Raw genomic sequence first — 27942 nt, forward strand, 5'->3', positions numbered from 1 at the left:
CACGGTTGGACACACCTAAATACCACCACATGTCAGCGTGTCTAGCCTTATTCTTAACATGTATTTTTAAAATGAGTTTAAAAATAGTATATATTATTAATTATTAAAAAATATTTTTAAATACTTTATATAATTAAAAAATATTAAAAATAATTAAAAAATTAATTTATATTTTAATATCAATAAAATATCAAAATATGATTACAATTTATCTAAAAAATATTTTATATATATTGTGTTCTTGTATTTTAGAAGAATTTTAAATTGAGGAAGTATAGGGAGCTAATGGAGTATTTATACAATGTGTACAATAGGGATATAGGGATGTTCAATTCAGTAGGATATCAAATGTTTATTATCCTGGTACCTGAATGGTTATTCTAGATAATATGAGTGTATTGTGTTTGAGAAATTAGTAGTATTTTACCCTGTATGTTTATTTTTTAATTCATATTGGACCAAATAAATAGCCCATTATACACATTGTATAAATACTCCATTGACTCTCTAACAAAATTCTTTTAAATTTGTTTATCCATATATCTTATATCATATTGAATTCCATATTCGTATCAATATCCATACATCATAACTAAAAGTGTTAGTCCAGAACAATAAACTCTTATAGTGGTTAAATTCACTACATAATTTTCAAGTTGCATGGAGCATTTATTAGTATATGCATATTGATTGAAGAAATGATATTTGCATACAATTCTTTTGTACATCTTTCTGTTAGTACATGTAAAATTCTTATGTTGATTGCACTTTGCCTACGTACTAACGATCTTTTGTTGTATGTAAAACAACTCTCTTAGTTTCTTGATACGAATTAATTATTTAATTAAACATGCATAGTGGCCCTATAATCATCAAAAGGAACAGAATCTATATTAGATTATTATACCATAATATATCAATGTCAGATCAAGAAAGTGAAATTGGTGTTGCGGCGCGGCTTTACGATGAAGTATTGAACTCTACTTTGATTGATCTGAACGGTTGGAGGCAACTTTTGTCAAGTTTATTCTAAGACTCAAAACGATTACTAAAGGCCAAATTCTTATATATAAAGAGCCTAAACTGCTTACCATTCTCCATTTCACTTCAACGGTCAAATTGAATGCCGAGGGTACTAATAAAACAAATTAAAACTTTCAAGTTCATTATTAATTTAAGGTTACTTTGGAGTGTACGTTTTCACTTTAATATAATTTACCTGTTTGGTTATTTTTTAGGGCTAATTAATCATGAGGATGATGGATTATAGCAATTGCTACCCGGAAGATCCACATGCAGTGAACTTTGCTGGTCAGAGAGGATTTCTGAAAGTATTGAAATCAGGATTCAAAGAAACATTGTTCCCTGACGATCCCTTCAGGGAGATTAAGAAAGAGGAGAAGCCGTTGTTTAGAGCTATAAAATGGCTTCAGTACTTGGTTCCAATCTTCCAGTGGCTTCCGACATACACTTGGCGCTTGTTCATCTCCGACTTCTTCGCTGGCATCACCGCCACCAGTATCGCCGTTCCCCAAGCCATCAGCTATGCCAAACTTGCTGATCTTCATCCCATTATTGGCCTATGTAATAATCAACTTTATTGTCACTGGTTAACTTAAAAAATTATTTATTAAATCAGTAATTTATATAGACTATATATTAAAATACAAAATAAATATTAAAAATAAATTAAATACATGTTTTCGGATATCTAAATACCTAATGATTGATTTTGTTATTTAATTTATGTGGTTTCATATCAACTTATTCACATGAAGCTGATTGTGTTGTTTTGTGAGGTTAGATACATGTTTTGTGCCACCTATTGTGTATGCTATATTTGGGAGCTCAAGGCATTTATCAGTGGGGCCAATTGCATCAGCATCATTGCTTATATCTCAAACTATTTCAACCGTGGTAAGGCCAGAAGAAGACCCCATATTGTATCTTCACTTGGTTTTGACAACTACGTTTGTTGCTGGCCTCTTCCAAACTTGTTTGGGTTTCCTCAGGTGACCAACCTTTTTTATTTCCACTACTACATATAGAATAAGTTTTAGTATCATAATTTGAATTTCACAAGTTTAATTAAACTCTTTTTTTTTTCAGAATAAACATACTAGATATACACTAAAATCAGTTATCAAAATTAGTCATTAAAATAGAATATACATTAAAAATGAGTTAAACTATACAAGTATACATATATTTATAGAAAAATGTCAAAAAATATCAAAATTTATTATTTTTTACCATCACTTAATTATTAACTCATTTTTTTTAATCTAATTATTTTAATTTATTAATCTAACAACATATTTTATACCATACTTTTAAATATTGATAGTTAAGTAATAATAAAAAATAATAAATTCTGATATATTGTTTATCAACTTAAATTTAACAACTTTAAAATAGGATGGAGTAAACAATTGGAGAAAAAACTATGGCACTTGTCTAAAGACAAGCAACTAATCAAGAGAATAATATTGTGTGAAATCTTCTGTAAAAATTAATACAACATATTTAAAGAAGAACAATAAAAATTAATAAACATATTTAAAGATTTTTTAAAAAGTTTAATTTTGACACAAATTAAAGTATATATAATTATCCAATTGAATTTGTATGTTTAGTTATTTTTGTCGGTGTAGTAATATACCATTGATTGTTTTTATTTTACCAATGCATAACATAATTTTTTTTAATGAGATAAATTAAATAGAAATACCTAAATAATTAGAAATTTCAATATAAAATAGCTTATTTCACTTTACTATTGTGGTGTGATTTGCACGAGATTTAACAGTGAAATTATTGCAGGTTGGGTATATTAGTGGATTTATTATCGCATTCAACCATCACAGGTTTCATGGGCGGGGCGGCAGTAATGCTTACCCTCCAACAGTTGAAGGGCATTTTCGGCTTAAAACATTTTGCACATAAAACTGGCGTCACAACTGTGCTCAAGTCCATATGGACCTATAGACATGAGGCACGTATGGATCATATCATTATATCACCCTAGTTTAGCAGAAATAATCTGCACCATTATTTGTGTATATATTTTTTTAATAAAAAACTAATTTTTAATTGATTTATATTAGTTAATTTTAAAATTTAGAATTTATCATTTAAAATAAAAATTAAAAAATTGTATAATTTAAAATCTAGAATTGAAAATAAATAAAATAATTTTTAAAAAATTAATTAATAATTTAATTGAAAAAAATTAATTATCTAATATTACTTATTTTTTATACACATTTTTTATTTCATATTAATTATTTTTAATATATATATATATAATTTTTTTAAATTATTTGTCTAAGCAAATAATTGGGTTTTTTTCCTCTATTGACAGATAAGGTGGGAAACCACAGTTATGGGTTTGTTCTTCCTTGCTTACCTGCAGTTTACCAAACACCAGGTCTCTGCTGCACCTATTTAATTTTTAATTAGTATGTTTATTCGTAATAAGGGAATATAAGTTTTTTTAAAATTACAGTTCATTTTTTGTTCTGATAGTATAGATTATGCATGACACGAAAGATTTATAAAATCAAACTACTTTTATATAAAAAAATTATAAGTTGACAAAAGTTTTTGGTTAAGAAGACCAAAGTATTTATAGATAAAAAATTAAATAATAAAATTTTAGTTATTATTTTTATATGAAAAAGTCTAATTTTTTATTAATAATTAATTTTAATATTCATTATCTAAAATTTAAAATAATTTAACGTGCATATTTTTACATTTAATTAGGTGTTAAGTCTGTTGCACAAATAAAAATAATTAATTTTTATACTTGTTATTTAAAAATAATATTTTTTCTCTCTATGTATATAAAAATATAATTAGATATTAACATAAAAAAATTATACTGATAGTTATAAGATTAACTCATCTATAGTTTTTTTAAAACAATTGAATATTGATTTTAACTTTTAATTATAACATTAGTATTATCTCCAAATTATATGTAATAAATATTTGAAAGAAAAAAATGAAAATATAAATTAAAAAGATAAACGGTAAAAATTTAAAACTAAATAAAAAATTAAAAAAATATGTATATAATAATAATAATAATAATAATAATAATAATAATAATAATATTTTTTATATGAATTATATTATTTTATTAATTTTACTTTCTGTAGAACAGAAAGATAGAAAAAATAAAGAAGGAGAGAAAAGAAAGAAGAAAATAAAAATGAAAAATGAGTGTGATATTGAAAGTGCGAGTGAGAGTTTGTTAATTTTAGAAGAAAAAAATTTATTTTAATTGTTGAAGGAAAGAAAGAAATAGAGAAAGAAAGAGGGAGGATCAGAAAATTCTTTAATATTTGAGGAAAATGTTTGATTTCAATTGCAATGAGAGTGATATGTCACATATTTTGGTTGTAAAATTAGTAAGGAAAAGGAAAGAATTTTTTAATTTTAGAGAAAAAAGATTTAATTTCAATTACAATGAGAGAATGACATGTAGCACATTTTGGTTGTAAAATTAATAAAAAAAATTTCTTAATTTTGGAGGAAAAATTTTGATTCTAATTGCAATGAAAAAGTGATATGTGACACACATATATATATATATATATATATATATATATATATATATAATAGATTTACATAAGAAAGAAATTAAAGAAACGGACACTGTGATTTATCAAAATATTGTACCAACTTGTTTTAAACATGCTGTCTTAAATTATTAATTAAATACACCAATGACTAATGAGTATGATATATCTCTTTCCGATATTGAACATAATCTTTCAGAGAAATAGAAACCGGAAACTCTTTTGGCTATCAGCTATGGCTCCCATGACAACTGTAATAGTCGGTGGCGTCTTTACTTACCTCGTCAATGGAAAACGACATGGAATTCAAACTGTGGGTCACCTGAGTAGAGGAATAAATCCTCTTACCATCAAATACTTGAAATTTGACAGCAAATATTTAGCACCGGTGCTGAGAGCAGGTTTTATCACGGGTATTTTGTCCATGGCGGAGGGCATAGCAATAGGAAGAAGCTTTGCTGTGGTTGAAAATACGCCTCATGACGGGAACAAAGAGATGATAGCTTTTGGTCTTATGAACATGTGTGGTTCTGTTACTTCATGTTACTTGACTACCGGTAATTAATCAATTAGTTTAAGCATGCATAATGCTTTAAACTTTTTAGCCTAATATTATGCTTATTGCTAATATTGTTTTGGCCCTTTTTTAATGTAGGACCATTTTCGAAAACGGCAGTGAATTACATTGCAGGGTGTAAGACTGCGATGTCAAACTTAGTACAAGCATTCCTAGTGGCACTCACGCTTGAGTTTTTGGCTCCTCTTTTTGGTTATACACCTCTTGTTGTTCTATCAGCTATCATCATCTCTGCAGTGCTGGGCTTCCTTAATTATGCTGAAGTTGTTCATCTTTATAAAGTTGACAAGTTTGATTTCATTATTTGCATGGCTGGTTTCTTTGGAGTAATCTTCGTGGCCTTGGACATTGGTCTCATGATATCTGTAAGTACTACTCTAATTATATCTATTATTTCCAACTTGTCAAACTCTTAGACATTGGAACATAAGACCTGATATATATAGATTATGTGAAATAATTAATGAAGGTGGGTCTTAGCATTCTTAGAGCACTATTATATGTGGCAAGGCCCGATTCATGTAAGCTTGGAAAGTTACCTGACTTGGGTTGCTATCGAGATACTGATCAATATACAGTTTCAACACTCCCAGGAATTCTAATTGTTCAACTTGGTTCTCCCATGTATTTTGCGAATTCTAATTATGTCAAAGAAAGGTAAAATTGTTTCTTCATAATTATATTTTGACATGTATAGGGGTGTTCATGGATCTGCATATCCGCAATCCGATTCGAAAATTGTGGATATGGATCCAATCCACAAGCTATTGGATCGGATCCGCATACTAATAGAATCGAACGGCGAATTTTGTGTAAGCATCCGGATATTCGTATATCCGTAAAAATAAAAAAATAAATAAATAAATATTCTTCTTATATTTTATTTTAATTAATAATTATCATATATATTGTATTATTTTAATTTATTATTTAAAAAAATATGTTTAATATTATTTTAAAAGTAAAAATATTTAAAAGAATAAAAAATAAAATTTTTTGATATTTTTTAAAAAAATAAGCTCTTAAAAATATTTTTATATTTCGCGGATATATTTGATATCCAATCTGATCTGTAAATGTGCGGATTAGATCGAATCCAAACTTAAAAATTGTGAATATTGAATCTGATCCGATCATTTTAGTGCGGATTAGATCAAAATTTTAGTCATATCTGATCCGATCCAATCAACGATCACCTCTACATATGAATGTCCCAACTCCTTACTTCTGGCCTATTGAAATATATTATTATATTATATTATATTATATTTGTATCAGAATTATGAGGTACATTCGATGTGAAGAAGACACTACTGGAATTACTGTTGAGCAGATCATACTGGATTTGTCAGGTTGGAGATACTAAAATCTTTCTTTAATTTGGAAATTTATAATTAATGATACTAGCTACTACTGGATATTACAGGAGTGACATCCATTGACACCACTTCTCTTGAAGGATTATGGGAAACAAATAAAACTATTGAAAATAATGGAATGCAGGTACACTACAATATACACACTGAATACGTAACGAATTGATATACAAAATAAATAAATAATATATGTTATTACATATTGTAGTTGTCATTTGTGAACCCAAGGATAGAGGTATTAGAGAAAATGGTAGCAGCCAAATTTGTTTCGAGGGTTGGGAAAGAATCATTTTTCCTTACCGTAGAGGATGCAGTGAAGGCAAGTCAAATAGCACTTCGCAAATCGAGGGCAAGTAATTCTGAAGATGGAGTTAGAGGAACAACAATTCATCAATCTGCAGTTGATTCTTGCTAGTCAGCCACAAAATTCCTTTCCGAATTTTGACTGAACAAATCGTGGGGATTTAATTATGCACTCTCTCTAGTTAATAACTTTTAAATAAATTCTAAGAGTTCAACACAAAATTCTTCAGCATATAATTTAGAATCAGTTAAATGCCTTTCTTTTATTATATGCAACATGCATCACTTGAAAGAGGGCAGCAATAAAGGAACAACTCTTTGCCTCTATCAGTCCGCGTGAGAAATGGGAGTGTTTCATTTTATCTGTTACTTTAATTTTTAAAATTTAATTTTGATGGATTTTTAGTGTAAGATAATCTTACACGTACATTTAATTATGTCAATAAAAATAATTATTTTTTATATTAATAATATAAATAAGCATAAAAGTAGATATAATTACACAATTATATAAAATACTATATAATCAATAAATTAAAATTAAACTCTAATTTTATGCACACACTAAATGTTATAACGCATAGAAATTAAACTTTTTTTTATATATTATTATCCTATTTTTAAATTGTGACAAACATGAAAGTTAAACGAGATTTTTTAAGATTTTCTCAATATTTGTGATGTGGACAACTGTTTTTTCTTTTAAAAATTTAGGTGTAATTAATTTTATATAAAATTAATAATTAAAAGTTATTAAATAATAATTTAATTAAATTTATTAAATTATTTAATAATTTTTAATTTCATGTCAAGTTAACTATACCAAAATTTTTACCCTGTAATAACGGTGTTTCTTCAGTGAAGGGATGTGGCGCCAAAGGCACTATCTCACATCTTATTACATCAAAATATCTTTTTTCCAAATTTTTTTTGGCGTTTTAGTTTCGTTTGGATATACCTTAAAAGTTTAACATTTTAATGATTTTTTATTTATATATTAAAATAAAAAATTTTTAAACTTTTACTAATCACAACCTTAATATATATTTGAGAAATAATTAATTTTATTCTTATTTTTAAACACTCCAAATATATTTTTTTTATATTATATATTTTATGAATTTGAAAAAAAAATGACATTGTCAAAATAAGAGAGACAGTATTTTTTTTATATAGATGCAAATTAACTTTCTTTTTTTCAAATATTGTTTGGTCTGAGATAATCCAGCACCACAATTACTAAACATTAAATTCTTGGGTTGTGCTAGGATGCTGAAGATTATTTTTTTTTTTTGACACCCGCTGAAATGAGTTGGCTGTAGACAAAGAGGGACGTGTGGTACTTTTGTTGCCAGACACAGAGACATAAACTGAGGTGAAATAGGTGTGCCAGGAATCTGTTTGATTGATGGGATCTGTTTATGCGGGCTACATGGAGTGGCATAATTAATATGGATTAATATGTTGTTAATTATGCATAGAATTGGGTTGGTCAGTTTTTGGGGTTGGGCTTTTTCATCTGTTTTAGATGTGGATTAAATATGTGTATGGTTGATCCAAGCAATCCTGGCATAAGGCCTTTGATCTAGGCAATCTTAGCATAAGGCCTTTTAATAATAATAATAATAATAATAATAATAATATATTCTGCTAATTCTTATAATTTTATTAAATTTGTAATTAAATTTTTATATATTTTTTAATTGAATTATTATACTACTTTTAATTTTGTAATGAGGTCTCTCATAGTATAAATATTGTTAGAGTTAATTGAATATTTCTCCACAAATTAAAAGTATTCACAATTTTAGAATCTAATTAGATATTTGACCATATATTTTTTAAAAATATATTTTATTAATTTTAATATTTTTGACATGAAAAATACATTATTACAAAATTAAAAGTAGTATAAGAATTGTAATTAAGTCATTTTTATGTCAAAAATATATTAAAATCTTAGTTAACTTTAATAACTTATACTCTATAAAAAACTTCATTATAAAATTTAAAATAATATAACATTTAATTTAAAAAATATAAAATTTAATTATAAATTTAATAAAATTATAAAAACAGAATAATTAAAATTTATTATTATTAAAAGGCGTTATGCCAAGATTGCATGCCTGAATCAAAGGCCTTATGCCAAAATTGTCTGGATCAACTATACACATATTCAGCCCACATCTAAAACAAAAATGCCCAACCCAAAATTTGTCTACCCCAATTCGATGCATAACTAATATCATATTAATCCATATTAATTATGCCACTCCATATAGCATAAACAGACCCCATCAGTCCGACAGGTTCCTGCCACACTTGTTTTACCTCAGTTCATGGCTTCGCGTCTGGCAGCAGCAGTACCATGCGTCCGTCTCTGTCCACAGCCAACTCATTTCAGCAGTGAAAAAAAAAAAAATCTTCGACACTCTAGTGCAACCCTAAATTCTTTAGTTTCCGTTATTTTCGGGTTAACCCAAAGTCACACGTACCAGGTTAAACTAAATACACATCATGTTCAAAGCAAAAAAAAAAAAAAACTAAATGCCCATCCAACTATGATCTCCAATTTGGGCCTCAATTATAGGAATTCGATTAGGAATTTAGGATAGCTCCAAAAAAAAAAAAATATATATATATATATATATATATATATATCTACCGTATATGCTAATATATTATTGTCGCGACTTCTTGATATAGGATTGTTTATGCTCATGTTATGATTTGTACCAACCAAAAGTCTAAAACAAAAAGTTGAAGTCATAAGATAAAAATAAATATTTTTCAGAAAGCTTATTCAATTTTAGATAAATAGAGAGTTGAATGGAAATTATGATGAGTGATGAGAATGGAAGAATCCATGCTTGGGATATTGGGACTATGCTGTTAGGTAGACACTTACATAATAATCTCATGTGTGCAGATACACAGTATCATTTCACGGCTTCACTCTTCATCAAATATGATATGATAGTACACATACAAATAGATCCTTGTGGTTCTTACAGTGATGAACCGTATTATATAGTACTTTTATTGGCTTCTATATACAATAGTGCTAACTCTAACTGGTACGCTTGATAGAGCAGTTAGTCCTCTACATTCTCCATACATGTTATCTAGAAAATTAATTAAAATTCATGTTATATTTTCTTTATTCGGATCTTGCTGCCTGATCAAACAAGAAATATCGCATAACTTTCGTTTAGCAAATCCAAGTTTTCATATATATTAGAAAAGAAAAATTGTTAGACTATGCTACATGTATATCAAAATCAGCTACTAAAATTAGCCACTGATATAAAATACATGTTAAAATATAAATACACATTAAAAATAAATTAAATTATACATGTATTTATACATAAATATATATTGGTAACTGATTTTAGTGACTGATTTTGATGCACGAATAGCATTTTTGAAAATTGTTATATGTATTAACATTCAATCACTATATATTTATGTATATAATTATAATATGTATATGTTCATATCTAGACTCAACTCAGTCAGATCCAAAAGCAGATAAAGCTCAACTCGTAGAGTCCAAACACACACTACTAATGCACCCAACCTCATAAGTCCGACCTAGTATCCAGAGCTTAATGACTCCTACAAACATGCTCATATATTTAAATATGAGATCTCAACAACCCCTAGATAAAAGAGAGTATAACCACCCATCAAGATAGGTGGATAAGTTATAGAAAGATATCTTATCATTCTCCTATATAAATACTCATCAAACATAGGTATGATTCAACCCTAATCTAAACAAAACATGCATAAAATTTTTGCTAATTTAAGTATCAAAATTCTTTGCAGGTACCACTCTCAGTCTCTCCAAAGAGTTTAGAGGGCTTTACCACTTCGGAGGGGACAAAGGAGTATCTCACTCATAAGGAGCTTGGACCTCACATTTATAACACCCTTGCTATCAGAATGTCACGCTTCCGGCTGCGTCACTCTAATAGCTTTGATATTACGACAACTATAACATATCATATACTAAGATAGGAGCTGGTTAAAACTTAAAACCGTATAACCTTTTAAAAGGACTTTTTAAGTGAAAAATATAAATACATACTTACAACCCAGATACAATACTTACAAAATATATATATATATATATATATATATATATATATATATATATATATATATATATATACAAATATTGCATATCATAAATCCTATCTCTCTTACAAAATCATAAGAATAGAGACGAGGAAAAAGTAATAATAACTAACTTTATACAAAGATATCGAATAAACAGAAAATAAGATAAACTCTTTCGAACTTCGTCGTTCATATTCTGAAAAGAAAAAACCTATAGGGGAGTGAGAACATCGTCCTCGTTGGTTCTCACTAGAAGGTTAAAGAATTGCAATAATAAGATACGTAGAATAAAACCATTTCCAAAGTATAGTGATCGTTGCTCGTCTTATATATCTTTTCAAAAATCAAAGATTCACATTGAAAAAACCAAAACTTTTTCCTTTCTGGTAAAATATTAAAAGTTTTCCTAGACAATATGAATGACCAACTTATCCCAAGTATAGGTTCATTAAGTCTATGTTAAACCAATTTGATTTTTCATACTTTACTAAACCATAAACATAAAAGAAGTTACCTAAACTGTATGAATGATCGTTCTGTTTCAAGCATAGGTTCATTAAGTATATGCTGAACCAGTTAGATTTTTCATACAGAACTAGACCTCAAACACAAACCAATCATGGCCTTCCGGCCAATCCCATAATCAAACACGGCCTCAGGTCCAAACAACTCAATCAACATCCAATCCACCACAATCTAACCAATTTTAGTCACAAACACTAGTAAAGAGGTTCAAACACAAATAAAGCAGTTACGTCAAGTATAGCAATTAGTAGTTAAACATAATTATTTACATAGACAAACCAATTACAGTATACACACCCAAACAATATCACATAGATGCTTATGATGAATGTTTGTCTTACTGGCTGTGATATCACATTGTCAGCTCAACTGCCAACCCGACACATTTTCATGAGAATGTCGCCTTTCGGTCACGAATATAAATGGGAACTCCCTACGGATATAATGTCGGACACACTACCCACGGATATAATGCCGGATACACTCTTGTAATCCGAAATGATGTGAGCAGGATACTCTGCCTCCAACCTCACATTACCCGCGCATATAGTGACGGGCACACTGTTGCGACTCACAAACCGCATCTCAATTAAAACCAAACTCATCTTTATCTCGATCTCAAAATCATTCTTGACTCATTTACTTTCAAAACCAAAACGTATCCAGTTCACATCTCGTCAAAAACTACTTTTCTCAAATCAATTTCCTTTAAAACCAAAACCCATTTTTGGTAACATTCTCCGAAAACTCCAAATAACTTCAAAATCATACTAAATTGAAAATCTCTTTGAAAGGACTCAAAAATCATTTAGTCTTAAAATCAGTCATGTAACTATTGTAAATTAGGATTTATAAATTAACCACCATGACAAAGTCTCAAGATTTTGAGAGAACCCACCAAATTTCAATTTCTTAAACTCATTATAGATCCTTAAAAATCATTGCTTCCTAAATTAAACCAACCGAAGCCAATCTCAGTTTCATTGTTAAAACCAATTCTTTAATTTTTTTCAAAATGTCGCAAACGGAGTTAGTCAATCAAACTCCAATTTCTTTTAAAATTACTAAAAACTCCTCTGACGAAATTCTTAAGTCCAACTCAAAATATAAGCCCTTTTTATATTTAAAATTGACATTAGAACATAATGTTTTTCTTAAGTGATTTAAAATCGTAAAGTAATTATTTTCTAAACAAATCGAACTCAAAACATATATTTTTCTTAAATAAAGTAAACTCGAAACATAACTATTTTTTTAATAGATCAAATAATACAATTTCTCAAATCCAAACTTTTCTAAATAACCTTTCAAACAAAGTCTCAGATTTTTATAGAAATTTTGGCAATACCTCTCCTAAAACTTGGACTTTGCCACCTTGTTCAAGGCCCATCCAAACCATTCCGCAACCCTTTTCAACGGGTTCAAAACCAAATCAGTTCAAAAGCAAGTTGAATCCAACAATTCATATCATTTTCACATCTCAAGAAAATCGATTCAAAATCAAATCTTTTTTTTTTTCAACGAATCAAACTCATTTCGAAAACTTTAAAGAAATCATTCGTTAACCTTCCGTTTAACCAAACCAAACAATATCCAATCAAATAAACAATTATATTCATCCAAAACAGCCAGACAATACATAAGACTTATACAATCACTAAAAAATGTATTTCTCACATTAATATCCATTTATAACAATTCCAAATTATAAAATTGAATTTTTAAAAAAAGTCCCTACCTTGATAAGCAAACCCGTAAACTAAACACATCACAGAAAATCTTTTTTCTTGGCCCGCGTTCAACAGAAGCCGCAACCTCAGCTCCAAACTATTTTCACAGCAACCACAGCAACATAAAAGTGACATATAACCACCAGAACCTGACCCTACGTTACCAAACATCATATTCTTTAACCAAACACAACAGAATACTAACGTGAGGGTTTTCAAAAAATAACTACTTACTGAAATAACAAAACGAAGTAACTGCAAACTCTGAGCATAACATACAAGCATCGATACTCAACCCTATAACAGACAACCCCGCAACACCCTAGCGTAAGATAACATAACAGCGACTAAAAGGGCTTTTCCGAATGAAAACGCTTACCAAAATAAAGGATTCAGCGGCAGTTTTCGGCGACAGAGGCAGCGGAGGCAAGGCACGGCGACACCCAGCAACTCTTCCTCCCTCCACGTGACCCACACAGCGGCATGGGTAGCCGCATCAGCATCGAGCTTTAGCTGCAATGGGAAACAGCAAAACAACGCCGTTCTTCCCCTCCTCCGCTTTCCCCTCTTGAACCCTGCATGTCCATCTCTTTCCAGGTGACAATGGCGATGAAGGCAATCTTGGGGGTGATGGTGGCAGCACGCAACGGTGGAGGTCCGCAATGAGGACAACGGCGGCGCTGGCTTCACGTTGAACTAACACAGTCTTCCTTACTCCTAGCAGTTCTGCTTCGATGGCGGCTCCAAGGCGGACCAGTGGATGGCTCCCCCTCTCTTCCTTTCCTTCTTCTCCGCGACCGCCTTCACCTTTCCCTTTTTTCTTTCTTTCCTTCTTTCTTTCTGCTGACCGTGGGTATGGGTAGGGGTGGCAAACGGGCCTTAATCCGCCGGGCCGGCCCGCGTAACCCGCCAAAAAAGGCGGGCTGGGCTGGAAATTTGGGACTGCCGTAAGACAAAAGCCCGCCTAACCCAAACCGTTTAAACCGTGGGCTTTGGCGGGGCGGGGCGGGCTGGCCCGGCGGGCTGAAGGTTTTTTTTTTTTTTTTTTGCTAAACCCATCACCCCATGAACCCAAACCCAGAACCCATGAACCCACCCCCAACCGACCCGACCCGACCCAATCCCCATTCCCCACCCACCTAAACGGCTGAAAGCCTGAAACCCTAAATTGAATCCCCCCATTCGGCCATTCCCCAATCCCTAATCCCCTCTCCTCGGTCACTCTCCTCTCAGTTCCTCGGTCACCCACCTAAACGGCTGCGTCACTCTCACAGTCACAGTCTCACTCTTCGGTCCTCTCCTCTCAGTTCCTCGGCAGACGGCAGCGCCACCCAGGATCTCAGTCGTCTCGTCTCCACTCTCCAGTCTCCTCGACGGATCTCACTCATCTCAGCCTCTCACTTGTCTCGTCGCTGGCTCGCTGCTGCCTGCTGGTCTCGGTCCTGGGCTCCTGGGTCTTGTGAGTCGTGGCTTGTCCTCTGAATCTGCTGCTCCTCGCTCTCGGTCACGGCTGCTCCTCGTTCTCGGTCACGGCTACTCCACGCTCTCGGTCACGGCTGCTGCCTGCTTGTCTCCTTGATCCTTCAAGGTCTGCACAACTCTAACCTTTGCTAATGCTATTACCTGAAGTCCTGAACATATATTTGTAACTAATTCTTTGTTTTCAAATTATTAACACAAGTTGATATATGATATACTTGATGATTGTAATTTATAGTGTGTGTTGCTAAGTGAAGGTGCATGGTGATGTACTGTTGTTATTTATTATGTACAGAAAAAGGGTGGAGTTATCTTAAGAGAATTGAACATGCAGCTGTAAAACTGATCAATGCACAATATTGCTCTATATGCAAAACTGAATTTTCCTTTCCTCTTTTTCCTTCTTGTTAAAGAACCTCCAGTATATATAGCAACACTCCAAATTTTAAACTCTGCAAAGGTTGTACACTCTTACTTCAACTTCCTCCAATCTGTTTCTTGCTGCACCAAAACATACACGTTTGAATAGCTCATAAAATTTTTTCTTAGTCCATAATAACCAAATTTAAATGTGTCCTCACAAAGTTAATTAATTTTTTAATTCAACAGAAACGAATGCTATGTAAATATTATAAATGTGACCAACATTTTGAAACCAAAAAAAAAGACTTATTTCAAAATGGAGGGAGGATCATCCTTGAATTTTAATGCTAACTCTCTTTTACTATACGCAATAAGTTCATCCATAGCTTTCTTAGTTTTTTGCCAAACAGATTAAAATAGTCTTCATGAATTATACAGATATAGAGGTTATTAATGATACATTTGTTTGATATCTTGAATCTTGAGTGTTGATTTTAGAGAGAAAATATTCATCAAAGTGAATCCTTAATAGGTAATGCACTAATACTTTCTGTTACCAAGCCAACTAAAGTTGCTCCACACCAACTCACTGGATAGGTAGATAGCAACAAATTGTTTTCTTTTCCATTGGTGTTTTGATGTTCTTTTTTCCATGCTTTGAATAAAAGTATAAAACATAATATTTATTGATAGTCACCTGAATCAATGAAGTCGCGGACAAGGCGAGTGCACCATCAATCCTTTGAGGAAACAGACTCCTATTTCATAATTCTCATTCTCTCTGTGTTTCTGCTTAGCTACCATATGTAAACTCCAAAATCTATCAAATTATATATTTCAAATATATCAGATAAATTAGCATGTTTTGGTTTCAGAGAATGAATTCTGATTCTATTTCCAGTTTTCAAAATTAGTTACATAGATATGTTTAAGTAGGATAATTTTTGGACATGGGTTTTGGTATTACTCGAATGTTATATTTAAGTAGGATAATTTTTTGCTGGGCTTGCTGATTTTGGATCATAGTGTTAACTGTTAAGAGAGAAAAGGTTTAAAAAACTTTGTTTGATCTACCGGGTCTTATGTTGGTTAAATGCTTGAATTTGATAATGGTTGAGTTTTGAATATACTTCATAATGGTTGAGTTTTGATTATGACTGAATACTTGCTGTTTTTTATTTCAGGAAAGATGAATTCTGAAACTGTGAGTAACCTTGTTACCACTGGAGTTGGTTCTGAGGCTGCTCCGGTCGAGGTTGATGAACCTAGTTCAAAAAGGCTGAGACCAGCAACCTCTGATGTTTGGAATTTTTTCAAAAAGTTCGGTCCAGATAAGGATGGAGTAGAACGTGCTGAGTGTAAAGGATGCAAGAAAGTGTTTAAAGCTGGAGGTAAGCGATATGGCACTTCTACTATAAAACGGCATCTTGATAGTTGTACTCAAATTAAGCATGAAGATATTGGTCAGACTATAGCAGAATTGCAACTTAAAATGGGTTCACTTAAGATTGATTCAGGAGTGGCTAGAGATATGTTTGCTGGGTATGTAGTTGCTGGGGATAAGCCTTTTAATATGGTTGATGATAGAAGATTTAGAAATTGGGTGAAATATATTAGTCCAACTTTGAAACTTCCTTCTAGGAATACGGTTAAAGCTGACATAGTGAAAGTTTACAAGAGAGAAGCTGCGAAACTTAAAAAAGTTTTAGTTTCCATTCCAAATAGAATTTGCTTAACATCTGATCTTTGGACTTCCAGTACCAATGAGGGGTTTATATGTTTGACTGCACATTTTGTTGATGAGAACTGGAAATTACAGAGTAAAATTCTCAATTTTTGTCATATGCCTCCTCCTCACACAGGATTTGAATTGTCTTCTAAAATCTTTACGCTGTTGACTGAGTGGAAAGTTGATAAAAAGATTTTTTCCATTACTTTGGATAATGCCTCTTCTAATGATACTTGTGTTGAACACTTGAAAAGTACTTTGGATGTGCATGGTTCATTATTGTGTGGTGGTGAATTCTTTCATGTTCGTTGCTCTGCTCATATTTTAAATCTTATTGTCCAAGATGGAATGAAAATATGTGGTGATGCAGTGTCTAAGATTAGAGAGGGTATAAAGTTTCTGAGAAAATCTGAAAGTCGAATGGTTAAGTTTAAAGAATGTTTTGAAGATATTGAGGGACTTGAGTATACGACTGCATTATGTTTAGATGTTCCTACTAGGTGGAATTCACTTTATGCAATGCTTGCAAGTGCTATTCCTTATAAGAAAGCTTTTGAAATGTATAAAGTAAAAGAAGCTGGGTTTAGGGAGTTTTGTCCTTCATCAGATGAGTGGAGAAGAACTGAAAAGATATGTGATTTCTTGTTACCATTTTATGAAACTACCAAGTTGATGTCTGGAACTTCTTACCCAACATCCAACTTGTATTTTTTACAAGTTTGGCAAATCCAGCTGATTTTAATGAATAGTTTGAAGAATGATGAAGTGCTTATAAGGAACATGGGAGAAAAAATGATGATTAAGTTCAATAAATATTGGGAAGAATACAGTGTTGTTCTTGCATTTGGGGCAGTTCTTGATCCTAGATTTAAACTCAACACTTTGGTTCATTGCTATAATGAGATTGATCCTATTAGTGCTAAAGACAAAGTGGAGCTTGTGAAGAGTAAGTTATACAAGCTGTTTGAGGTTTATGATCAAAATTCCTCTACAACTGTAGAGAGTTCTTCCCAACTTTCAAGTCATTTTTCTCAAGCAACATCTTCTGCAATTGGAACTCAACTTATTAAAGTTGTTGGTGTAAGTATTTTTATCTACTTGATTATATGTGTTTTTATTTTTCATGCTTTTTAATTCATATATTGTTTGTAATGCAAAGGATTTGATGTCCCGTAATCAAGAAGCTGAAGTGAAAAGTGGAAAGAACCAACTGGATATTTATTTGAGTGAGGCAACATTATTTTGCAATGATGCAATCATTGATGTTTTGCAATGGTGGAAAGACAACCATCATCGTTTTCCAACCCTATCACTAATGGCACGAGATTTGTTGAGCATTCCTATTACTACTGTGGCTTCAGAATCTGCATTTAGCATGGGTTCTCATGTTTTGAATAAGTATAGAAGTCGTTTGTTGTCAGATAATGTTGAAGCGGTGATTTGCACCAGAAATTGGATTCGTGGATATGATGATTTTGGTATATTATATTTATGACATACATACTTGAGTGATTTTGAACATTATTATGTACTATTTTGCTAATATATTTATTTACTTTTTTCTAGAGGAAGATAAAGATCAGGAAGATATTGCAAAAGGAGAAGGCTATTCTTCAGGAGTTGGTTCCAATGATGTTATTGACTTATATGAAGATGAAGATGAAAATTAAGTGTATTGAATTAAGTTTAATTTGCTTTGAAGACTATTTATAATTATGTTTTTGGACTTTGGATTATATATTTATTTTGTCTATGGGACTATTTATAACTATGACTTGAGTATTTTGGATAATTGGAATATTGGATTATGTTTATTTACTTTGAAGACTATTTATATCCTTTGAAGACTATTTATATTTAATATTTGTATTTATATTGATTTAAATAGAAGATATTAGATATGTTCTTCTAAAAAAAATAATTAATTAGGCGGGCTTAGTCCGATTTATATTAATTTAAATAGAAGATACTTTTTCTTATTTCAAAAAAAAAAAAAACTAATTAGGCGGGCTTAGCCCGCCAGCCCGCCATTAGGCGGGGCGGGCTAGGATTTTGGGACCGCCTGAATAGGCGGGGCGGGGCGGGCCAGCCCGCCAGAGAGCGGGCTTCCGGCGCGGCGGGGCGGGGCGGGGCGGGCTTCCCCGCCTGACACCCCTAGGTATGGGGCTAGGGGTTGAGTTGGGGAGTGTGTGTGAGAGAGTGCTGTATTGTGTTAGGGTTAGGGTTTTAATTTGGAAATTCTGAGTTTAATTAGAGTGGGATAATTTTAATAAAATTAGGGTATAGAAAGTATTAATTTAAAATCTAACGTAATCCTTAAAATTATTTAAAAAAATATTATTTATTGTATCAAAATACTAATTGATTCTCAATCAAATACTCTAATTGAAATTATAAGATAATAAGATTAATTTTCTTTATTCCTAAAACTTAAGGTATTAAATCATAAAAATATCAATTATTTGAATTAAATTATATAAAAAATTTTATTATTTCATAACTAGTAATTTTTATAATTTAAAAATATAAAATAATTCAATAATTATAAAATTAAATAAAATTCTAATTTAAATAGTCAAATCTCATTATTTCCAAATTTCTAAAACTTTAAGTTGAAAAAATAGAAAAATACTAAATAATTATAGAATTTGGATAAAAAGATTAATTTATTTCAAATTCAACTAATCAAAACTGTCTCTAATTATCTTTAATAAAATAATTTATAAAATTAAAACTATAAATAAATAAATAATTTCAAATTAGTTCATAATAAAACTTTTCAAAAGTTCTTGGTCTTACAACGTTCAGGATCAAATCACATCGGTTTCAGATAACCCCGGAAACATTGGCGCCTTTACTGAGGACTTGGAGTCTAACACCCAACCATGACAGATAATTACCCACAAGACAGACACATAGCATCCAAATCAGAACACCTAGAAGAAGAACAGATCAACGACGATCGGGCACTTGTTATCCCTTTGCAAAGAAATAGTGAGACTAACAAAGAGCGAGATGGGAACAACCAGGGAGGACAAAGAATATATGGGGTCCAAAGTCCATAGACTGGAGGTTTAGGGGATAGAGACGCAATGGAGCTAATGGGATTAGTTCATGGACATCAAGGCTGGCTGGAGCAGCTTGAGGTTGAGCTAGAGTGACAACATGAGATTAAAAGAGCCCTATAGCAAGAAGTAAGATGGGGTAGGGAGATGGAAGATAAATTGAAAAAATTGGAATCTGACCTTAAGGTTAGGAGATCTTTGGCTGAGCGAGAGACCATATCCTTGGAGAGTGAAGATCCATTCTCCGAAGAGATCATGCGACCCAAAGTCATCAGAAATTTCAAGAGCTTGAACATGGACCTCTACGATGGTACGATTGACCCTCCATCATCACTTGAAAATTTTCAAAAACCGAATGTATTTGGACGACACCTTAGATGCAACTCGGTGCAAAGCATTTCCGACTACCTCAACTAAGGAGGCAATGAAGTGGTTCAACAATCTCCTTTCCAAGTTGGTCACCTGTTTTGACGACTTGGCGAGGAGATTTCTCAGTTGATTCTCCATCCAAAAGGACAGAGCCAAGCATGCCCTAAGCTTCTTGAGTGTCGAATAAGAGGTCTTAGGGCATACATGAAAAGGTTCAATAAGGCATGCTTAGAAATTCAAAGCTTGCCCACCAAAGCAGCTATCGTGAGGCTCGTCAATGGCTTCAGAGAATCCTTTCTCACAATCCATATAAAACAATCATCTGATCTTATTGTACAAGGTCTAAGAACGAACTGAAAAATATATCAACATGGAGAAAACTACACAACTGAGGAAGCCTACGTCAGGACCAAGCAGTCAAGATCAGCCTCGAGAAAAAAAAAGAATCAAAGAAGAAAGAAGAATACAACTCGGACAAATTTTGAAGATATCATTTCTATACTTCACTGCGAGTATCCTTGATTGACGTCCATAGAGAAATATACCACACGAAAAAAATACCACCTCTTAGGGCCATAAGGAGCAAGAAAGGCAAAAATCAGTTAGAATATTGTGAATACCATAAAATTTATTGTCATTCCACCAATGATTGCTACAATTTGAAAAACGTGATTGAAGAGTTGGCCCAAGAAGGGCGGCTGGATAAATACCTTGCTCGAAATTCATATGAAACTAGTAAGAGGAAAAGAGAGAAAAAAAGCCAGAAGAAGGTAAGAGCAACCATAAAGGACCCCCGAAAAACATATCCACACGATTGTTGGTGGCTTTGTAGGGGGAGGAATAACATAGTTCTCTTGCAAATGACACTTGAAGAAAGTTTACCAGGTCAAAAAAGTTGGAAAAATGCCCGAATTACCCATGATAGCTTTCACAAAGGAAGATACCCAAGGTATAGTACCCGGGCATGATGATCCAGTTGTAATAACAATGATGTTGACCAATACAAATCTTCACAAAACTCCTAGTAGATTAGGAGAAAAAGACTTGAATGCGTAGCTAGGCACTCTCTTTGGTCTCAGGAGAAAGGCAGGATACCTTCAACGGGACGGACATTAAAGTAATAGTTCTAAAAAATCATGGGAAATGGCTTGTGCAACGACTTTGAGAGTAACAATTACTCACAAGCAACCTCGAACAGGGGCAATCGCCAGAGGGAGAAGAAATTCGAAGAAATTGAAGCTCTGGAGGCGAAAAGGAGGAAAACGGTTTTGCAGAAAAGGAAAGGAAAGAAGGTGATTTTTGAAGAGCAAAGAAAGCTTTTTGTAAAATGAAGAAACAAAGAAGAAGAAGAAGAAGAGAAGAGTTGTGTTTATATAGTAGTACGGGCAAAACAATAAAGTCACCCCATTTTAAATGATGGAACACAGTTACTGAAAAAGCGCGTGAACAGTTATGGAGCGAAGAACATTACAAAAATGTTACAAATACTTAGATCACATCGATTTTCTTACCTCTACAAATACAAATCATGTCGAGATCCCTAACTTGTTCCCTCAAATCACATCAAGAATCTGACGCGAACGACCTACTCAAGCAATAATGGCAAGATTTAAAAAGCGACTCGGTAGAATGCTCATCAAGCCCAACTTACAAAGAACTTGGCCTCGAGTAAGGGTACTGTTCATATCTTGGTCCACAACTCATCTAGGCCTAAAAGCAGATAAAACCCAACTCGTAGAGTCCAAACACACACTACCGATGCACCCGACCTCATAAGTCTGACCTAGTACCCAGAGCCTAACTACTCATACAAACACGCTCATATATTCAAATACGAAATCTCAACAACCTCTAGATAAAAAGGGAGAATAACCACCCATCAAGATAAGTGGATAAGTTATAGAAAGATAACTTATTCTTCTACTATATAAATACCCTTTCAAACTTAGATATGATTCAACACTAATCTGCATAAAATTTGTCTAAAACTTTTACTAAATTAAGTATCAGAGTTTCTTGTAGGTGCCATCTCCAATCTCTTAAAAAAATTCGGAGGACTTCACTATTTCAGAGGGAACAAAAGAACATCTCACTCACAAAGAGCTTGAACCTTATGTTCAAGTCCAAAGTACACTAGTTTTAAATCATCTTCGAATCAGTATGTATAAAGAATTAGCCACCAAATTGATTATTTATATAAAATATATGTTATAATAAAAAATATAAATTAAAAATATGTCCACCAATATAATACATGTAAATATATACTCATTCCGTTTCAAATTTGTGGTCTCTTTTTAGTTGTACATAATTATTAAAACCATTATTAATTTTTTTGAAAATATAAACAATTAAAAAAACTAAAATATTATTAATTAATACTATTTCTCTGTCTATTTCTTTAGTTTTTTAACTTTCTTTTTATTAAATAATAGAAAGCATAATAGACAAAAATTAATTTGCAATAAAAATAAAAGTAAAAAGAATAATCAATATGAAACTGAGGGAATGTTAGCTAATGTTTATATAGTTTTAACATGTATTATTTAATATGATGGTTGATTTTAAGGTAGCAAATGTTCAAAGAAATTGTAATTAAGCACGTATCAGATTGGTGCCTAACAAGTAACAACAATATATACAACACAACTAATAATAAGGATACGCATCATTATATTCTCCTTGGCATGAGGAGAAATTCAAGATTGCATAGTGCAATATAAATGCTTGCAGTGTTGAACTGCATTCCACTCAAATAATTCATCAATTGCTAGTTAGGCGGGCTTTTAGGTGCAAACAAAAATCTAGTCCGGAAGATGAGTTATGTGTCATCATAATAATGTGGTTCCACCGACACGGCCAACCACTGTAGCAAAGTGGGACATTTAATTATGTGAACACACATGTTTCAGTACACAGCAGGGAGCAATATTAGCAATTTTCTTGCCACTCATTTTTGCTTTTACAGATGCTGATGAAAGGCACGCAAATTAACATGGGAAAAACAATAGTAGAGTGAAAACGAACATATATATTCAATGGAAATCTTATAAACACGTAAGCTTGATTCGAGTGTTACGTTACATGCATATGCCATACAACTGGTGGCACAATTTGTGTGTGGGCCAAAAAAAAACGTATGTTTGTGGTAGTTAATCCGAAATATCTATAATCTATGTTACTATATATTAGGTGTTTGCTACAGTACGATGATAAATTCATACGTACTGATACATTTAAAATATAGACAAATAATAATAAGGCACGTGGAATTTATTTTCCACATCAAAATTTGATTTTTTCTTTTTAAAATATATAGTATATCACCACTTTTACTAATACACCCTTTTAATTAAATAAAAATAAAAAATATTTTTTGTTTAATTTTATAAAAAATCTTAAACATTCTTACTTTATTTAATTAGACAAAAATACCATTTTAAATTAACCAAATTTTAGAATTCAGTTAATCTTAATTTTATAATTTCAAATAATTTAAACAACAAAATAAAAACATAAAAAAAACTAAAAATCAATCGTTCTTTATCTTCTCCAATTTCCCTAATCATTCGTCCCCTCCCTCTGAAGCAAACATATCAAAAAAAATAAAAAATCAATCGTTCTTCATCCTCTCCAATTCCCCTAATCATTCTTGCCCCCTTCTGAAGCAAAGCATTGAAAGTCCCAAACCAAAACGGCAAAACCCTAGTCCTAGGTTCTTTGCCGCGGCCGTCCCCAGGTTCTTAGCGCTTCCGCTTCTTCCTCTTCCCCCTTCCCGGAACCTAGGTAGCTCGGCACGTCGTCCCCATCCTCGCCGACTTCTCTGTCCGTGGCTTGGACCAACTCGCCTTCGGGTCACCGCTTGCCATCGTCTCTGCTCTCGCCGTCATCTCGCCGGTTGCTGCCGTGTCTCCGTTGAAGGTTAGTGGCCCTGCTCTCACAAAAAATACATGTTTCAAAGAAACTATTGGTAAAAGGCGTTTCGGTTATAGAGATTGCGATGCTTTTCATGATGCAGGTATATATATCTTGGGTATTCGACAGTGAAGTAGAAGCTGCAAGGTCCTAGTGACACATGAATTACATTATACCTGCACTGAATTTATTACCCTGAATTTTCAAGCTCACCAGGGCTCCAATCCAATACGTGTATCCCTTTTGATTTTCTGAAATTCAGAGCTTATGACAAGGCTGCCATCAAATGCAATGGAAGGGAAGCAGTGACTAACTTTGAGCCAAGTACATATGAAGGAGAGATGAAATCTCCAGCCATCAATGAAGGTATAACAATGATCTATTTTGCTCCTCTTAATGTACAAGTGACTATGTCACTGTAAAATTGAATTTGTGTTTGTTTTCTACAAGTGGCATTCCTAATCGTGAACTTAATTTGAGCATAGCAACTCCAGGACATGGTCTGAAAGAAAATAGGGGGCAACTCCAGTTCTCCTGGGTCCCTTACAGCATGCATGCTGGAAGAACAATGGTATAGTTGAACATCAAATCTACATTTTTTTTAAGGTTCATTCAAAATTATGCTTTCACAAGCCTTCATTCAAATATGGCTTTCTCTTTTTGAAGGTTTGTTGTATAGTTCTATTAATTCTTCACGTCTTTGTCCTACCTAGTGATCATAACATGTCAGGCTCTCTTCGTTTGCAGGTGAAAACCAATGTTAAAAAATAGTGACACATCTTCTAAAGAGACCATATCTGATGATAACCGTTCCAGCTTATAACAAACACCAATAAATATGTGTTTGATGTGGATAACCTTATTTAATTTATGCTCTTAGCTGTAGAAAAAGATTGTAGAAAAATGTTCCAAATTATAGATCAGTAATTTGTAAAAATGTAGGGGACCATGTAGACCTTATGCTAAGTGAATGTTGTTTTTCTTATTTTAATTGAAATTCTCAGGGCTTCCTAAGCTTCAAATGCTTAAAATTTACCAATGGGAGAAAAAGAGAATGGAAACTGCTTCACAGCCAGAGAATTTATCAGAATATTCCAGAACTATTTACCACATGTGATAGGAGCAGTTCTAATATTTTAACAACATATGTGATAAGCCGAGTCTCTAGCCTTGCTAAAAAATTTTGAAAAAAAATTCTCTGTCATAACCAAATACATATACAACTAAAGGGTTTCCTCTATAATGTAGCCAACATTTTCATGAACAAATATCTGGGGTGTCAATCAGGCATCTTAGAAGGATGTGGACTCCATTTGTAGGGATAGTAAAATGCTTTCCTCGCCAGATTCTTGAATTGGTCCCCTGGTGGTGTGGTTAGGTGATCCACCATCTTCCGGTGAGATGCGGTCAAGGTCGATAACTACGAAATTCTGTGCTGTTCTCAATGCTTCTAGTTCTGCTGAAACTTCTTTTATGGTTGGTCTTTTTTTCCCACCGAGTCTCAAACAACTCATTGCAAGATTTGCAATGACAAGAATGTGACCTTCCCTTGCTTCCTTAAGCACTTTGGCATCCAGAATTTCAAAAAGTTGGTTCTCTTTTATCAGAGAAATTAATTCTGCTATCAGATCCTGACCCTTATTTTCTAATCATATGTGTCATTGTTATGTTAATGCATGGGTATATATATATACATTACCAATGTTTCTTTTCCTTTTGTTCTCCTAATGTCTTCGGCCTAGTATTCTTTTTCTTTTTCTTTTAAATTTTAATAATAATAATAATAATAATAATAATAATAATAATAATAATAATAATCAATTTAAATTTTTGTCTATCAAAATAATTTCTAATAAATAATCCAAACTAATAGAATAAGTCATAATTAAATTAAACTTTAATAATTATAAAATTTTATTTTATTATTTTTGATAAAATATTTTTTTTTAAAAAATAAAATTTCAACAAATATAATGATTCATAAATAATTAATTATTTAATTTTAGTCACAAAAAAATTAATTATTTAATTTTTAAAAATCTGGGTGTTACACAACTTGACTATTACAGTTTTTCGTGAAGAGCTAATTCTTAAATGCTTAAATTTACCTCTGCTCTTCATTATATAAATTAACAATCTTCCAATGAACCTCATTCTACATGACTTTCAATGTTTAGTACAAAGCATAAATGTTAGAAACAGAACGTGGTTAAGAACTTGTTTGTGAGAAACTAAACTTCATATATTACATTTTCAGTAGTTACATATACAAAAACAATAGCAAGAAGGTATAATATCATTTACTATAAATGAAATTGTAATTCTCTGCAAAAGCTATTTCCTAGGATTTTAGTTTCCAATTCCATGTATAATCATGCTTTGGTCAAACATAAAACTACTCTAACAATTGTATGCAACCTAGATTGTCATGACTACCATTCTTGTTTAGTTATGCAGGCTTGCTTGAGCTAGGCTTGTGTATACTCTTCAATTAAGTTCATAAGTGCCAGTTTAGTTGAAACTGCAGGCTATTATATATTTAAAAATTTTGAGGATGTTTTGTGGAATCGGCAAATCAATAGTTATATCCATTGATAAAATGGTCTCTTGTTTTCATTCTCCTATTGCACTAGCAGCATACTTGTTTCTACTTGCCATTATTAGTTGCAAACTTGTTTGTTATAGTTTGGATCTTTCTCATTCATTTTGGTATATGCATAGGGTAAAAAAAAGGGTCACCAGCCAACTTCATAATAAATCACTACTTTCTATGATTTGTTGCCAATCTTATCTCTATAATTTTAAATTGTTTAATATAAGTTATACTTTTTGTTTTTTATCAGCTTGTTTTCACATTATTTTTGTTTGTTTCTTTCTTCATATGAATTGAACAGTAAAATTGAACAAAGCTACATTAAGTATGGACATGCAGCTTAAATGTGATCGGATTTGAAAAGAAAAAAGAAATCAAAATTATTTGTAAATCTTAAGTTCAATGAAATGATGAATCTTGCATTGACATTGCAAACGCATGATAGAAGTTCTGGCCAACTGATTCATGGGTCACAATGAATATACCTATTGAATTTGTTATCAAATTCTAGGCTCTAAAGGCTGTAACAAGAAGTTTATTTGAATCATTAGTAGACGAATATGATAAAGTCAAACAGCACTGATTGACTTGATTAAGAGAAGTCAGAGGCCTTTGGTTTACATCAAACTTGAAACACAATTCTGCATCTTGAGTTCCACAACACTGCATATGGCACAAGCTATCTAGAAATCTGAACATTGCATTGCTTGAGGTGTGCCATTTGAAATGACTATGATAACTTTGATGTAGCTAATATTATGTTATGCAGCCAAAAATGTAAGATGGTTTGAATTCGTCTTTTCAAGCTTTTGAAATGGCTATTTAAAGGAGAGATCATTAGAGCTTTAATTAAACAATGTATGCAGCTAGTGAATAACTTAAAGAAGTGACATAGCTGAAGGTTGTTTCCTTTTATGTAATCCCACATTCTTTTTATAACCTCAGCTCTTGATAACTCACTTTCTCCAGTACCAAGAAAATTTACAAGGGCATTAGATAGTTAAAGAGGTGCAAGAAAACCTGATTTCTCCCCTTCTGACGTTTTTACTTTTTCTTTGGTTCCTCTGATTCTTTCAGAGTAGGTAAAGGATGCTGTGAACATGCTATTTTCATATAAAACTTGTAGCAACAAGTATAGCAACACGAAAACCACTACCACATACCATGAGTTACCCCCAAGTTGGAGATATTAATAAGA

At 32.1% G+C, this 27942-nt stretch overlaps 1 protein-coding gene across 1 annotated transcript; it reads left to right on the top strand.

Annotated features, from left to right (window-relative positions):
- Positions 1 to 1055: 1055 nt before the first annotated feature.
- Positions 1056 to 7262, top strand: LOC130969651 (probable sulfate transporter 3.5). The gene is made up of 11 exons (XM_057895483.1): positions 1056 to 1132; positions 1239 to 1584; positions 1805 to 2012; positions 2824 to 2995; positions 3365 to 3430; positions 4789 to 5146; positions 5245 to 5531; positions 5636 to 5823; positions 6445 to 6518; positions 6593 to 6669; positions 6751 to 7262. The coding sequence occupies exons 2-11, from the start codon at positions 1251 to 1253 to the stop codon at positions 6955 to 6957; spliced, it is 1971 nt and encodes a 656-aa protein (XP_057751466.1). The 5' UTR covers positions 1056 to 1132; positions 1239 to 1250; the 3' UTR covers positions 6958 to 7262.
- Positions 7263 to 27942: the final 20680 nt, after the last annotated feature.

This window comes from Arachis stenosperma, chromosome 3 (assembly GCF_014773155.1).
Source record: "Arachis stenosperma cultivar V10309 chromosome 3, arast.V10309.gnm1.PFL2, whole genome shotgun sequence".
NCBI lineage: Eukaryota > Viridiplantae > Streptophyta > Magnoliopsida > Fabales > Fabaceae > Arachis > Arachis stenosperma.